This window comes from Chelmon rostratus, chromosome 6 (assembly GCF_017976325.1).
Source record: "Chelmon rostratus isolate fCheRos1 chromosome 6, fCheRos1.pri, whole genome shotgun sequence".
Classification (NCBI taxonomy): Eukaryota; Metazoa; Chordata; class Actinopteri; order Chaetodontiformes; family Chaetodontidae; genus Chelmon; species Chelmon rostratus.
The window spans coordinates 20,413,081-20,427,673 of NC_055663.1; the positions used below are offsets into that span (position 1 = coordinate 20,413,081).

At 40.4% G+C, this 14,593-nt stretch overlaps 2 protein-coding genes across 3 annotated transcripts; both read right to left on the reverse strand.

Annotated features, from left to right (window-relative positions):
- Positions 1–386: 386 nt before the first annotated feature.
- On the reverse strand, positions 387–7,300 carry LOC121608122 (leucine-rich repeat extensin-like protein 3). 2 transcript variants are annotated; one of them, XM_041939272.1, is made up of 9 exons: positions 7,119–7,300; positions 4,875–6,036; positions 4,673–4,787; positions 3,689–3,869; positions 3,558–3,572; positions 3,212–3,295; positions 2,270–2,340; positions 1,363–1,498; positions 388–1,235 (listed from the first exon to the last, which is right to left on the reverse strand). In XM_041939272.1, exons 1-9 carry the CDS (start codon positions 7,194–7,196, stop codon positions 1,212–1,214), a joined length of 1,866 nt encoding a protein of 621 aa, XP_041795206.1. In that variant the 5' UTR covers positions 7,197–7,300; the 3' UTR covers positions 388–1,211. The 2 variants fall into 2 exon arrangements, with proteins under 2 accessions (XP_041795207.1, XP_041795206.1); XM_041939273.1 differs by lacking the exon at positions 3,558–3,572 and having other exon boundaries at positions 387–1,235.
- A 216-nt stretch (positions 7,301–7,516) lies between these two features.
- On the reverse strand, positions 7,517–14,032 carry slc35b4 (solute carrier family 35 member B4). The gene is made up of 10 exons (XM_041939219.1): positions 13,817–14,032; positions 12,157–12,270; positions 11,962–12,064; positions 11,809–11,858; positions 11,607–11,688; positions 11,169–11,229; positions 10,808–10,917; positions 10,625–10,700; positions 10,460–10,535; positions 7,517–9,295 (listed from the first exon to the last, which is right to left on the reverse strand). The coding sequence occupies exons 1-10, from the start codon at positions 13,891–13,893 to the stop codon at positions 9,046–9,048; spliced, it is 999 nt and encodes a 332-aa protein (XP_041795153.1). The 5' UTR covers positions 13,894–14,032; the 3' UTR covers positions 7,517–9,045.
- Between the last annotated feature and the right edge of the window lie 561 nt (positions 14,033–14,593).

Here is a 14,593-nt window from a genome sequence, read left to right on the forward strand (position 1 = left end):
CCCCCACCCAGTGTGAGTCCTGCACCGTGCATGACTTGACCTCGCAGTATGAATAATTCAGGATCTTTGCTGATGTTGAACAGCTGGGACTAACCACAAAAACAAATCTTAGTATTAGAGATTCAACAGTTACAACGTGAAGGTCATGAATAATCACCACTAAAGTGCTCTAGAGAAAAGGTACTTAAAACTCCTCTGGTGGTGGTTAGAATCTGTGTTCTGTGTTTTAGACATATTGTTATCTGACTGAATAAAGTCAAACCAGTAACAGTGGTGGAAAGAGAAAAAGGAGAAGGTTCCACACTTTGGCTTAATTATACAGTATGTTCTTTTAAAGAAAAGACAATTTGCCTGCCTGTACTACGACATCTTGATTTTAACAGCCCTCACAGCTTCCTGTAAATGGAGGTTTTTACTGATGTTGTCATGCGTTATCTCCCCTGGCATCACTGTGAAGAGTATTATGCTGAACTCTCACTCCATGACATTTTTGAAATGGTGCATTCTACAACAATTCCACCAGAGGGCAGCAAAAACCTGCCAACATTTTCTCAAACTGCAAAACATTTAAGTCATTATTTAAAGAAGTTCAGAAACAAAGTTTATTGAGACTGCTTTTTGCAAGCACCCGAAATAACCCCTCAAATAATTTAGGTACAGTCCAAAAACCTAAAAAAAAATGTGCAGGTCTTTGTTTCTTCACACTCTGCTCATTAAACATGTCTCTGATGCATCTGCAATCTGATAGCTTTCATAACTTCGAGGCACACATACATGATAATTTACTTGGATCCCATTCAGTATATATATCTCATACATACAAACACTTGAGTGCACACTGCAATCAAAAAGAAAAACACTTATGACAAACTTAAATATTCTGCTCCTTTGTTGTGTTGTGCCTCTTTAACAAAGACAAGCACTTAAAATGATCCATCTGTTATTGTTGTGGCACAATTGGCATAAAGGTGATCCCAAGAACCAGAGAGCTTGCAAAAATGGCACCCAAGCTAAAGGCCAAGCAACTAATGTCTGAGACACCACTACCAGACCAGACTACTGGTCCAACTGGCCAATATGGCACTTTCTCTTCTTCTGAATGTAAGGGCTGGAGTTGATTCTGTGTTTCCTATAATTCGTCTGTCTATCAACTTTTCCCTGCTGCAACAGTAAAGCTGTCAGATGTCGTCGTCCTCATCAGATGGTCCAGATTAACCTCCAGTGCTCTGTTTATTCTGCAGACGGAGGGGAGAAACCGGTTAAAATGCTACTAACAATAACTCAGTTATGTTAAAGTTAGTGTTGGGTAGTGACGAGTGACGGCGGGAGGTTAGAAATCATGTCAGATATAATGAGCGGTACCTTCTTGGCGTTGTCCACACACTGCATGTAGGCCGAGGCGATACTCGAACAGGACAGAGTCTTTCCTGTGTTCTCCCTGTAACATTTTAAGATCTGACTCTGCAAGTCACCACACAGCGGCTGGATATTGAAACGCCTGAGAGAGAGCAAAAAACACAGACATGCAAATGTAAAACATGTTGGTTTGGTAGTTAATACCACATTCAAACTACCCGATTCTCTCGTTATTATGTATGTCAGGTCCATGTGTGAGTGCACTCTGTAACCTTACTAACCTGATAAACAGTGAAAATGACAGCATGTGATTAGAAGTAGATTATTAATTTGCAGATTACTGCATTTATACAACCCTGCTTCAAAAAACAGTGTGACACCATGTGAAACATGAATTAAACAGAATGTGACAATTTGCTAATCCTTTTTGACATATATTCAATTGAAAAAGGCACAAAGACAATATATTTAATGTTTGAGCTCAACAACTTCATTGAGTTTTGTAAATATCTGCTTATTCTGAATTTGATGCAGCAACACGTTTCAAACAAGTTGGGACAGGAGCAGCAAAAGAGGGGGGGGGGTTGTGGAACGTTTCAAAAACACCTGTTTGGATCATTCCACAGGTAAACAGGTTGATTGGTAACAGGTGATAGTATCATGATTGGGTATGAAAGGAGCATTCTGGAAAGACTCAGTCGCTCAAAAGCGAGGATGGAGCGAGGTTCACCGCTTTGTGTGAACACATGATTGTATAAAGGATGTTACTACCTTGGCTCAGGAACACTTTGTAAAACTTTCTGTAAACAGAGTTTGCAAATGATTGCTTCTGTTTTTTTTTTTTCTTTACACAGAGTCCCAACGTTTTTGCAATCGGGGTTGTACAAACAGTGAGTCAGAGTAATGAACTTACGCAAAACGGTTGTGAGTCTCCTCTTTTCCCTTCTGGAAGCTCTCAGCAGTCACTTTGTAGAACTGAGTGCACTGTCAAAGTGGTAAAAACAGCACACATTATAAACAGGGTCAAATATCACAGTGGTACAATCCATCTGTCAACTGTGTTAAAACCGTCTCTGACGACTTTGTGCTCAGAAAAATTACCTGTTCACCTGAAAAACATGACAATCTGATTGCAACGCATGTCTCTGAGTTGTAGTCTAGTTGGTGAGTCTCACAAAAAAGTTTCTTCAAGGCCCCTGAACACACATTTTCTAAATCAGCTTCTTACTGTGAGCAATGGGGCTCTATACTCAAATAGGAAAGATCTGTGCACTTGTGACTGGTTTGAACTGTGCAGGTCTCTGAAGGAAAAGACTGAATCAAAATCTGATGACATTTTTGGGGTTGTTTTAGGTTAAAACTAGGTTAAAAATTTGTCCTATAAGCAAGACAAGTTTAATCCATAAACAATAAAACGCACATGTTCAGCACAGTTGCTGCTGCAGCCTATTTGGTCTGGTATGACCAGTAGCATAGGGTGGCTAATATTAGCAAGCTATAGATGACTTTAATACTCTTGACTTACATTACGTAATTGCCGTGTATTGCCATTGTTGTCAGTAATATTGTCTCTGTTCTGAAACACTTACAAATTCTCACTTTAATAGCGGATTTTTGCCACTTGGGGGCAGCAGAACCAGGTGGTGAACACAACATTAACATATAATTGTCACCTTTTAAGTTGATATGACAAACATGTTAGCAAACAGTTGCTTATTTACACATCCAGCAGTTATGAAGCAACATTATCATTTATTTGGAAAAGCACTGGATTTGAACGAAGCTTTCAGGGGCTTTAATGTGACTTCGTCTTAAATGAGATGTGGGGATGAGGAACAGTCAAAATGTTGCTCACCTTCGCTTCCAGTTTTGCGACATGTTCCTTGTAGAGAGCGTCTCGTTTCTTTAGCTCTTTCTCCCTCTCCTCTAGCTGATGAGCCTGTGTGGGTTTCACATTACATCATTACACCTCTAAAACAAGTATATTCATGCCAGTACTACATTTTATCGCTTCATATTTTGTGGGCTTTGATATGTAATTTTCACGTGGTTATAAATGACATGCTTTTGTAACCTTCTGTTTCATCCTTAAAGAAATAAGGCAGCAAAACACAGCTGTGCAGCAGCTGTTTTAAGTGTGATTAGAGCAGAGTGAAAGTGAAAAAGTGAGTCATGCATGTATTGATTCTCTCCCATCTTACCTTCAGCTCCATCCACTGAAACAAGACAAGAGGCAAGAAAGAGAAAGACATTAAGAGAAGGAGGGGTTTTATATTTATGAGAGTGATCCTGAGACATGTACAGATCCCACATCGTGTTTTCTACTGCTTACATAAAGCTGCACCATGAGCCTCTGGTCCTCTGTCTTCATTCGCTCCCTCATGATGGAGTCCGTCAGGTTCTCTGTGTACGCCGCCTTCTCCGCCTCCAGCGTCTTCCTCACCTGCTCGTCCACCTGAGCCTGAGCCGCTGCTTTAGCCTCAGCGTGAGCCTGAGCTCTCATCTCCTCCAGCCTTCACATATGCACACACAGACCGCATTCCATTAGAGTGAATGATTAGGTCATTAATCAATTAGTTTATATACAGAAATTTCATCAATAGCAGTTTTGTTGAGTGTGTTATTTTTCATTGCCAACAATTTGCTGGTTCCAGCTCTTAAATCACTTTTAATTAAAGATCTTTGAGTTTTGGACTCTTTGTTGGACAAAAGACAAAACACGTTCATTTTTCACTATTTTCTGACATTTTGTACGCAAAACAATTAAATTAATCAATCAACAAAAGTGCAGTATTTGGCAGGTTAATTAATACTGAAAATCTGATCTCATACTTTATATTCCTATGTTTATAATTTGTAACATTTGCAGCATAGATGCACCTTATTGTGCGTTTAGTCAGTGCCTGTAATGTGAAATATGGCATCATTTTATTCTACTTTTATTATATTTTCCTATATTATTATATATTTATTTTCATATATATTAGGGCTGCAACTAAGGCTAGTTTTTATTAGCGATTAATCTGCTAATTATTTTCTAAAATAATTGTCTATAAAATATAAGAAAGTTGTGAAAAGTTACCTTCACACTGACACCTGAAAATTCCTTGTTATTCAATTCATTATCACAGAGGATGAAGAAAATCTGCAAATATCCATATTTGAGAAACTGAACCAGTAAATTTTTGGCACTTTTGCCAAAATAATGAATGACTAATTGATCAAATGACTAATCGTTTCAGCTTTACTGTGCATGCTCAGCATGTTGGGCACCCCCCCCACACACACACACATAATGAGATTAATTTGTTCTCACTGTCGCTGCAGCTCCTGCCTCCTCTGGCTGATCTCCTCCTCCAGACTTAGCTGCATCTCCTCTTTGATCCTCTGCCTCAACTCCCCCTCAAACGCTTCAGGAGAAACGGGCGAAGCTGCACAGAAACACACAGAAGCAGAAGTGTATTTATTACAAACTGTTGCTATGATCATGAACATCCACACTGCTGTGATCAGCTCACCTGCAGCAGGTGGTGGCACTGAGGCGACAGCAGGTACCTCTTCCTTTACAAAGGGGGGCAGAGACATGGTGATGGTGGGCTTCTCAGCAGGTGTAGCTGGATCAGGTGGAGGAGGTGCTAGAGGCTCTACGTTTGGTTCGCTTATAGGTGCATCAGTGGGTACGATGGCCAGCTCCACACAGTGACAGGGTGGGGAGGGCTCTGCAAAACTGAGCTCTGGAGCAGGAGAGGCTGCTGCCACGGGCTCTGGAGGTGGAGGTGGAACCACTCCACATAGAGGTGATGGATCCACAGCTGGAGCCACAACTTGAGGCACTTGTTCAACTGCAGCAGGTGAGACTACAGGCTCATCAAGAGTTGTTTCCACTTGTGGAGGTAAAACTACTGCTTCAACTGGAGCTGAAGCAGCAGGACAGGGATGGATTACTGGTTCAACTGGTGTAGATTCAACAGCAGGTGCAGGCTGGACTGGTTCCACTGGTGGTGTTGACAGGACAATAGGTTCAGCAGAGGAAGCAACAGCAGCAGGTTCAATGGTAAGTTCGGAAGGCAGAGATGTTGCTGGAGGTTCAAGTGGAGGTACAGCTGCTGTGGACAACTCCACAGGTGGAGGTTCCATGATCTGCTCTGCTATCAGGGGTGTAGATGGGGTTTCTGGCTCTACGCGAGGTGGGATGAAGGATTCAACAGGAGGTACAACTACTGGCTCCACGACAGCAGGTGGAGGAGGAGGAGGAGGAGGAGGAGGAGGAGGAGATTCAGGCTCCACAGGTGCTTCTACTTGTGGAGAAGGGGTAGCTTGAGGTGGAGGAGGAGCTGAGACAACAGGGTCGGTTAAAGGTGGAGTTTTTGGCGGGGCTGCAGGCTCCGTTGTGGTGGGAGGAAGGGAGTGAAACTTTACAGGAGGAGGAGGGATGAGCTTTATAGGTGGAGGAAGAGGAGGCTCCACTGATGGAGGTGAGGATGGAGCTTCCTGAGGAGGTGGAGGAGGCACGAATGGAGTGGGTGGAGGTGTCAGAAGAGGTATTGAGTGTTCAGCAGCAGGGGCAGGGGCTGGGGTGGGTGTTTGTGTTTCAGGTGGAGAAGGACTTCCATTGGGTGAGAGCGGAGGAGAGACGACCTTTGAAGGCTGTCTCATCCGTTTGATGACTTTGTCTGACAGCTGAGAAAAAAACAAAAGGAAAGAAACACTTCAGACAACACCTGGAGAATATATTTCTGAGCTCCACCTGCATTAGTTCATCTAATTCTACTGCATCTTTCTGTCCGTCTGGCCTGAGCAGCAGCAGCACCACCAGCAGCAGCAGCAGCCTGAGTTGAAATGTGTCTGCTGTGTTTGTTTCTGCTTTAGTTTTTATAAGTAACGGCGGAACGCCCAGATCCAACAGCACATTACGAGGCTGGCCTGCTTGTCGCCCTCCGTTGTTTCTTTTCATTGGTACGTATCTGAGGTCTTATTTGGTGTATTTTAAAAACAGTATTTTCTGTTATTTCACTCTCAGTCACTTGCATCAAAAGACACAGTAACAGGGCTCGTAATGCAATATGATCCATTTCAGAATCATATATTTTATAATACTGGATTATACTTACTAATGCATTAATGTGTTCACTATTTTAATGCTGCAGATGGTGAGTTAGGTCTAATTTTAATTACTTTATATATAGCTGGGTAGCTTAAACTTACGTGTTGATTTAGATTTTGCATTAATAATCCAAATAAATAAATGTAGCAGAGCAAAAATTACAATATTTTCCTATTTTTCTGGAATCTGGTGGAGTAGAAGCATCAAATAGAAATACTCAAGTACATGTACCTCAAAACTGCACTTGAGTAAATGTACTTAGTTACATTCCAACACTGTTTAGAAGTTCTTCCACCGACTTAAAGCTTCTTCAATTATGTTTTTTTCTTTTTAAGGACTTAGAATAAACTTCCCTGCAGTTATATTCGTGATTTACTGTTTATTTTCGCTCAGCAGTGTTTGTTTTTTCCTGCTGTCCATGTGATAACCAACCATTTTCTTTCTATATTTAGCGCCACTGACTTTCCGCAAGGAGACAACAAACACAAGAGCGAGATCAATACTTCCTCTATCGGATAATTAGTGAATCTAATTAAACATCTTCGAGGACTGCAGATGAAAAAAAAGCATGCACTCTGCAGGAACAGCGTGCATAAACATGTTTGCCCACTTTCTCCCTGCTCACATTCATGCAAAGTCTCCCGGAGCTCCCACTCACCCGAATGCCCTTCACAAAAGTGACTCCTCCGCCTTCTCCATCCTCATGAGAGAAGTGACTCGGCCCGTTTCCACCCATCCACACCCGCAGCTACACACCACGACCAGGACTGTGTGGTCACTGAAAGTACTTTAATCCACAGCGTGGATCTGTGCTCACTGAGATCTGGACCCGCTGCAACAACCTGCCCCACCCACCGCTGCGTTCAACAACAGCAGCTGCTATTGGATGGAGCCGAACAACGCCTCTCAGGATTGGTCGACAGACCTTCAAGTCAATGAAACGTAAGGGAATATTATGTCCCAGACTCTGACATGTATCAAACTTTTTGTACTTTTTGCACATGCGCTTCTTGTTTTGATAAATGATTAATGATTAGTTAACGTCTGCGGGCGGGGAGTGTAACGATTTATTGTACAGTACAATGTAATGTTTCCTGTTGACAAATACTACTCCAATACACCTGAGACAATCAGACAAGAGGGGAAAAAATCACAGCTACTGCATGATCTTTACAAACCACCCCTCTGTATATTCAGACTGTCTCCACATAATACATGTATATCATGTATTTTGTCCATTCAGCATCACGTTACGGTGTTCAGTGTAATCATCAGTCACGTTTAGAAAGTGAATATCTAAACAGCATCACACACAAAACAAAGTGGCACCATGATTCTGCTTCAAATGCTAACGAGGTACTAGAAGTACAGAACAGTGCTGGTGATATTCTACATTTTCTATCTGGTTTCTGTAGGAGCTCAAACACACATCAGTAACCCTAACAGGGGCAGTAAACACCACCAGGTGCTGTAGGTAAACATAAGTGCACCAATTAGTGTATTTATCCGCAGTTGAAAATAGTCCCCACAAATTAACCATTTACTCTTGTTTGAGTAAAAAAAACTACAGTGTCCAGCTGTTTTAGGACATTGTTTCAAATCTTAAAAAATCTAAAATGATATCACTCGTTTGGTCTATGAAAGTTCAGGAGATAGTGAAACAATCGCATCACAAAATCTTTAGGCAACAGGTGACTTCATCAAATATCTTGTTTTGCCCGACCAACAGGCCAAAAATATTACATTTACTATAATCTAAGACAGGTTTGGGATTTTTGCTTAAAAAATTACAAACTAGTAATCAATTATAGAAAACCGTTTCAGATTAATGTTCTAATTATCAAGTAATCATTGAACTGCTGCTGGACATATATTCACCTTTTGTTATGGTGAACTCGTAGCAAACAGTTTTACACGATTACACCCGATGAATTGAGTAACAGCGTTCACTCTCCTTTAGCTCCATCTTTGGTCTCCACCAACTCCTGAGGGGAAACATCTGGCTCTTTAGCTGCTAAATGCTCCACTACGTTCACCTGCTAGTTGCTAACTGTGTCTGTGTGCTGTTTGGTGCTGGGCAGGTAGCGACAGTGGCTTTTTAGAGCTTCTTGTTGCTGGAAATAGATCACTGTGAGTAAACAAAAACAGTACAGTTGCAGCCGCACAGCTAAACAGTGAGTGAGGAGTGAAACTCTTCATGAAGCTCCATAGAGCTGAGAGGAGCTGCAGAGTCAGGTGATATTCTCTGCTGGTTCATCACTATGAGCGATTTCACATTTAAGTAGTCATGTGATCCACTGTTGAATGGACTTGAGGCTGGGTGACACTGACAGGGTTTAGATATGGAAACATGGTGATTTTTGGGATTTGACAATAATGAAAATGTAGAATATCAGCAGCTTTATCCTTTCAACTGTTGTGTGTTTGCATGAGAGGGGTTAACTATGGTCTACGACGTGCTATAAAGTAAGAAAACAAAATGACACAACTGTATAAAATCGCTGCAGGATAGTGGACCAAAAACAATCTAAGTCCAACACAGTGGCTGTTTTTCTGTTCGAGCACCAGTCTCGTCTTCTTTGTCGTCACTCGGCCTTCTTCTCCTTGACGTCGGGTCCACGCAGAGCCGCCTGCACGCTGCTCCACACCTCCGTGTACAGCAGAGTGCCCAGGAAGACCACAGCCGTGCCCACCCAGTGCCAGGTCGTGAAGGGGTTTTGGAAGTAAATGATGGAGAAGATGAGGCTGAGGAACTTCCTCAGGGTCACCACCAGAGTGACGGTCAGCGAGGCGCACTCTGTGGTCAGAATGAACACACCGCGGATGCACACATATCTGAAGAAAACTGGTTAAGTCTGAAGCAAGTGTGAGAAAAAATAAAAAAAATGCAATTTAAACTGAACTTAAATTCCGAGACAGCCAGTGAATGTAACGATCAGCGGCTCTGTTACTTTGTTCATGGCATATTTGCAAGGATGTTGATTTCTGTGAAATATGAACACATTTACTAAGTTACAAAAATGCTGCACAGTCCAAACAATAAATGAACACATGAACAATGTGCAACATTTTTAGTCACTTATTATAGCATGTTAGAGTATATTCCTTGTTTTTCTATTAAACAAATGATTTTTTTTGACTTTTCACAAAATAGTCACCCTAAATTTAACTCAAGATAACTTTTCAGTGCATCAACATTTAACATAACAAAGAAGTGGAAGGACTTTCCCCAAATAAAAACATTAAATATCGTTCAATAGCCCTTCAGTACCAATATCTGAAATGCAACCCTTCAGACAAAGTTGACAAAAACTAAAGAAAGTATTGCACTTTGATAGCCGGCCCTAATTCTGAATACCTAAACTGAAGCAACGTGTCTGCTTGCAACCGCTTGTCAAGCGCTGGATATGTCTAGTAGGCGAGTTGAGAGCAGTTCAACCAAAATGGGACATTTTAGAAGCAGAACGACAGTTAATTTCACAAGAAAACTAGAATTACGGCCTCAAGCTGCATTAACATCCATGTCTGTGCAGATTCATATAATGTATGTAGTGAACACTTTAAAGGAATTTAATAAAAGGTATAATAATAGAAGTTCTCACTATATTGACAAGTATGATTCCACTGAGTAACTTCCAGGTAGAAACATGCTGTCTTCACTTCGAGACTATGTTTCCAGATTAGTACAGAGGACTGATAGAGAGCTTCATCACATGGTGCAACAATAATCACATGAAGCTCGATATCAGCACAACCAATGAGCCTGTGCTGGACTACAATGCTTCAAATATGGATGGATTTTTTATCCTATCAGACATTTGTGTGAAATTTTAACATAATTAGTGTGAATTCTTGAGTAATTGATAATAAAAAAGCATGTTTCATGAAGTCAGAGTGACCTTTTTCTTCCTATGTTGCTGGCCACTATTGTTATACAGGTAATAACTGTTACAGTAGATTAATAAAAACCAGTGAAACAAACAGTTTTTGACAGGATACTGTGTGATGACGTTGACCAGCAGGTAGACCCACATTATCGGCACAGTCAGTCCAACCACAGGAACAACTACAGGAGCTGAGAAACAGAAGATAGTCATTCAAAACCACGAGGAAAAGATACTAATCATAAACTATCCACCCACACTGTTTCCTGAATGAACTCACTGCTTTGACTGAAGTGGACACAGTGGTTGTAGATGTTTGTGGAGAGGAGCAGGAAGCCCGGCAGGGGTAGGCAGTGCTGCAAAGAGAGACAAACAAAACAAAGTCAAATGAAGCTCGAATTTCCCCGAAGCCGTCTGAATCTTTCAGTTGTGTCCTGCATGTCGGAGCAGAAAGAAAACTCACATTATAGAAGAGGGCTTCTTTGGAGTGTTTTCCATACTGCTTGTATAGCTTTTCCTGGAAAATGCCCATCCTCGCAGACATCAGCAGAGCAAAGGTCAGCATGGCAATACCTGAATGGACAGAAATCAGTCGGCTTACAATATAATTTTAATGCTGAATAAGTCTCCATTTATACTTATCATATAAAGTGGTGCTGCAAATTAGAGCTCATCATTCAGGCAATCAACAAGAATTTTGTGATTCTTTTAAGTCACTTATTGAAGAAAATTTAAAAAATCAAATGCTAAATCAATAAAGAAAATAATCATCGGCTGCAGCCAAATGAAACGTCAATTTAAAGAGTCTGGCACCCAGAACTCACCTAGAAGCCAGTGCATGAAGGCATAAAAGCCTTGCTCTTCTGATCCCTCACTGGCCATATTCTGCAGAGACAACATCACAAAATGCATGAAATCATATCTCATATTTGAAGAGAGAAAACTCTCTTGGAATGAAGGGATCGCTGCATAGAAAAACAGACACTTAATAAGTAAATAAGAACAAGCATTATTATCAGTGGTGATTTATGACCCAATATTTCCACAATGCGGAAAACACGGACAGAATCGCGGACTTTGATAACAAAAATGGAATCGACTGTAAAACGTGGATGCAATTTACAAAAATCAGGGTTTCACATGCATTAAATTTTGAATATATTCTTACTGGATTGTTCAGATTTTACTCATCCAGGATTTCACAGGGCCCTATGTGATTATTATACTGAATTATAATGCAACGTGTTCTGCAGAGAACTCACCACTTGTTTGGCAGACATGATGGTGCAGATGAAGATACCAGCTGAAACTAAAGCTATGGACAGATATTTACTTGCTGAGTACCTGCAGGGTGAGAAGAAGAAAATAACACAAATAACTACAATCAAACTGCATACTGATGCACTGTGATGCTTTCCACTTGCACACGTGACTTTATCTAGACAAGGTCTGAGGTTGTTGTACCTCTTCTTCAAGATGATTATTCCCATGATCATGTTGGCGATTAGCGATCCCTGCATGGAAACAAGGCAGCGGGTCAAACACAGAGATGAGACTGAAGTGGAGGTGATGGATTTAAGTGATGAACAGGAAAAGCAGACAAACAGCTATTCTTACTGATCTGAAGATCATGTGTAACGGCATGGGGATGTTGAAGTTGAGAGCGTAGTTGTTGATCACACTGACCGTGAAGAACATGGTCACCATGATCACATAGTTTCTGGACAAAAAGAGACACGACAGGTTTCAGTCCATTCGACCCTTTCCTGCAGCAGGAAGTTCAAACCCCTTCAATCAGGTGTTTTTTTTTACCTTATAGGGATTGCTGGTTTCTTCCTCCCAAAGTTAGTCTCAAAGATGAAACCTTCTAACGTGATGAATATAAATTGAGAGAAGGTGACTATATTGCCACATCCTGGAAACTCTCTGAAGAACAAAACAACAGATGAGACTGCAATCAGGCAAGAAAAGCTCCAGATTTAACAACATGTGAAGTAAAGATGTTGAGCCTCAAATAATGCAGCTGCAAAACACAGACTACATTAAAACAGGCCAGGGCAGTAAATGTTTCTTTATCGTCCAAACATTGAGCTGACACGGAGAGGTTCAGTTAATTCAGTATGTAGATGCTAAAATACTGCAGGTCAGGTAGAAGAAGGTCTCACGGTTGTTGTGTATTTTTTTCTCAGCCCTATTTTAAAATATGGAAAGAGTACAATACTTGACTTGTATTTTACTCAAAAAGAAGCTACAGTTGCATATTTTGAATTTGAAACAAGGTATACAGGAGACTAACCTTGTAAAACATACAGTTTAAGCCCTGCACATACAGTAAGTATGATCAAGTTGTCATCCGATTGTGTGTGCTCCTCTTTATTTTGTTTATGTGTTTGGAGACAATCCATTTATTGATGTTGTAAATAGTTTTGTGTCATTGTTTATTTTGGTTGCGGTGGATTAAGATTAGCTGCTTTGTTTTATCTATTAACATTTAGCACTTTCATGATTTTATTAGGCTTTATTTTGACATCTTTTACTATGTGGACTCCAGAAAGATTAGCAACTGCTAAGGCAGAAGCGACTTTCCAAGAAAATAGATAAAGAAATTATTAATGTGTTGCAACTGCACTTGTACCTTGCACTCCCTTTATTTCAGTTTTTTAATACTTTTTACTCATTCCATTTAAAGACAAGAGTACAGCTTGTACAGTAAAAGTTGAAATTGTAATGATTTGACACAGTGTAAGAAAGTGACCAAGTACAATTAAGCACAGTACTTAAGTACAATTTGGAGACACATTACTTGAGAATTTCTATCATAGGGTCCCCACTACATTTATTTCACAGTGACAGTAACTTTTCAGATTAAGACTTTACATACAAATCACACAGACTTGCTGGACCAGTTTATAAAAAGAGGCATTATTATAAACTAACCAACAGTGTGATGTACCACCGACATATTTAGACATCATTAAAATAATAACAGGAACCATTCTTCATAATGAGTACTTTTACTTGAGATACTTTAAGTATGGATGAATATATATCTGGATTTTGTTTAACTATCCCCAGTATATCTGCATATAGCATATTATATAGTCATACTATTTATATCTATATTTCACAACACATATTAAACATCTGGGCCACACAAATTACCTTTAGAATGAAAAAAGCACCCTAACATCTTCTATGAAAGTACCAGAGTGGCATCCTGACCTTTATGAAGACTACAGATACAAGTTCTACACAAGTACAAGAACATGAAGAAGAACGACTCAGTGAGTCCTCAACAGTCCTTTCTGCCTCTGGCACTAAGCTAACGAATCACCGCACATTTACGACGCTTCGTATTTGGACAAACTAACAAATCCTCGTGCAGCGGAAATCAAATCAAAGCTAAGTTACAGCCGTGAAAACTTTTATGTAGGAGAAGTCGACATGAGTTCATTAACAGTTTGTTACTGACCTTACAAGCAGCTCCAGAGACACCACATTGCTACAGCATCCGACAAAAACTAGCACAATGGCCAAGCCTGTGCCCATGTTGGTTTCCTACTGAAGAAAACACGGAGCAGAATATGTCACTGAGATAAGCGGATTTCTGATCGGTACATATTTGCTAATAAACAGCAGTTTCTATTTCCTCGGTGGTCTCCTGCTTTCAAACAAACTCCTGCTTCAGTTGAACTCGCCTGATTCTGAGCCTGCGCGCTTCCACATCACATGGGCTCATGGTAGTTGTAGTTCATTTCTAACATGGCAAAGAGAGGTACGCAGTTTCCTTAAAATTCTCTATATTGAAGACAACACTGCAAATTAAATACACATATTGTCTAACCGACAATTGTAGTAGTACATATTAGGGAAATATATGATAAATAACGAACAAATAGCTTATATTAGTTAACAGCGCAATCGCTGCGCAGTCGTGACGCAGAGAAATATGACAACGCGCATGCGTAAAGCAATAGGTTGGTAAAAAAAAACATATGAAGACTCTCACTATGACGGAATCTCTGGATACCAAAAACTACACAGAAGCAGCTGGAACAGGGAAATGGCTCTACACTGGGTGTCAAAAATAAACACGTGGAATCTGAAAAACACTCATATTTGGGTCCTCGTGAGGTTAAGTGGTTAAGGAGATTCCATTCAAGATTTAACGGGGTTTCAGGTTTTACTCAGTTTCCCTGAAACCCATCTTATTCATTGAGTAGATTTACTGAGATATTTTAATTATAAA

Excerpts from the sequence above, each read along its gene's own strand:
- LOC121608122 (XM_041939272.1), bottom strand. The coding sequence starts at position 7,196 with ATGGGTGGAAACGGGCCGAGTCACTTCTCTCATGAGGATGGAGAAGGC. Across the intron at positions 3,870-4,672 it reads AGGCAGGAGCTGCAGCGACA|GCTGGAGGAGATGAGAGCTC; the intron begins GTGAGAACAAAT and ends GCATATGTGAAG. Across the intron at positions 1,499-2,269 it reads GAGACTCACAACCGTTTTGC|GCGTTTCAATATCCAGCCGC; the intron begins GTAAGTTCATTA and ends GCTCTCTCTCAG.
- slc35b4 (XM_041939219.1), bottom strand. The coding sequence starts at position 13,893 with ATGGGCACAGGCTTGGCCATTGTGCTAGTTTTTGTCGGATGCTGTAGC. Across the intron at positions 10,536-10,624 it reads TGTCCACTTCAGTCAAAGCA|CTCCTGTAGTTGTTCCTGTG; the intron begins GTGAGTTCATTC and ends TCTGTTTCTCAG. Across the intron at positions 9,296-10,459 it reads CTGGTCAACGTCATCACACA|ATATGTGTGCATCCGCGGTG; the intron begins GTATCCTGTCAA and ends AGTTTTCTTCAG.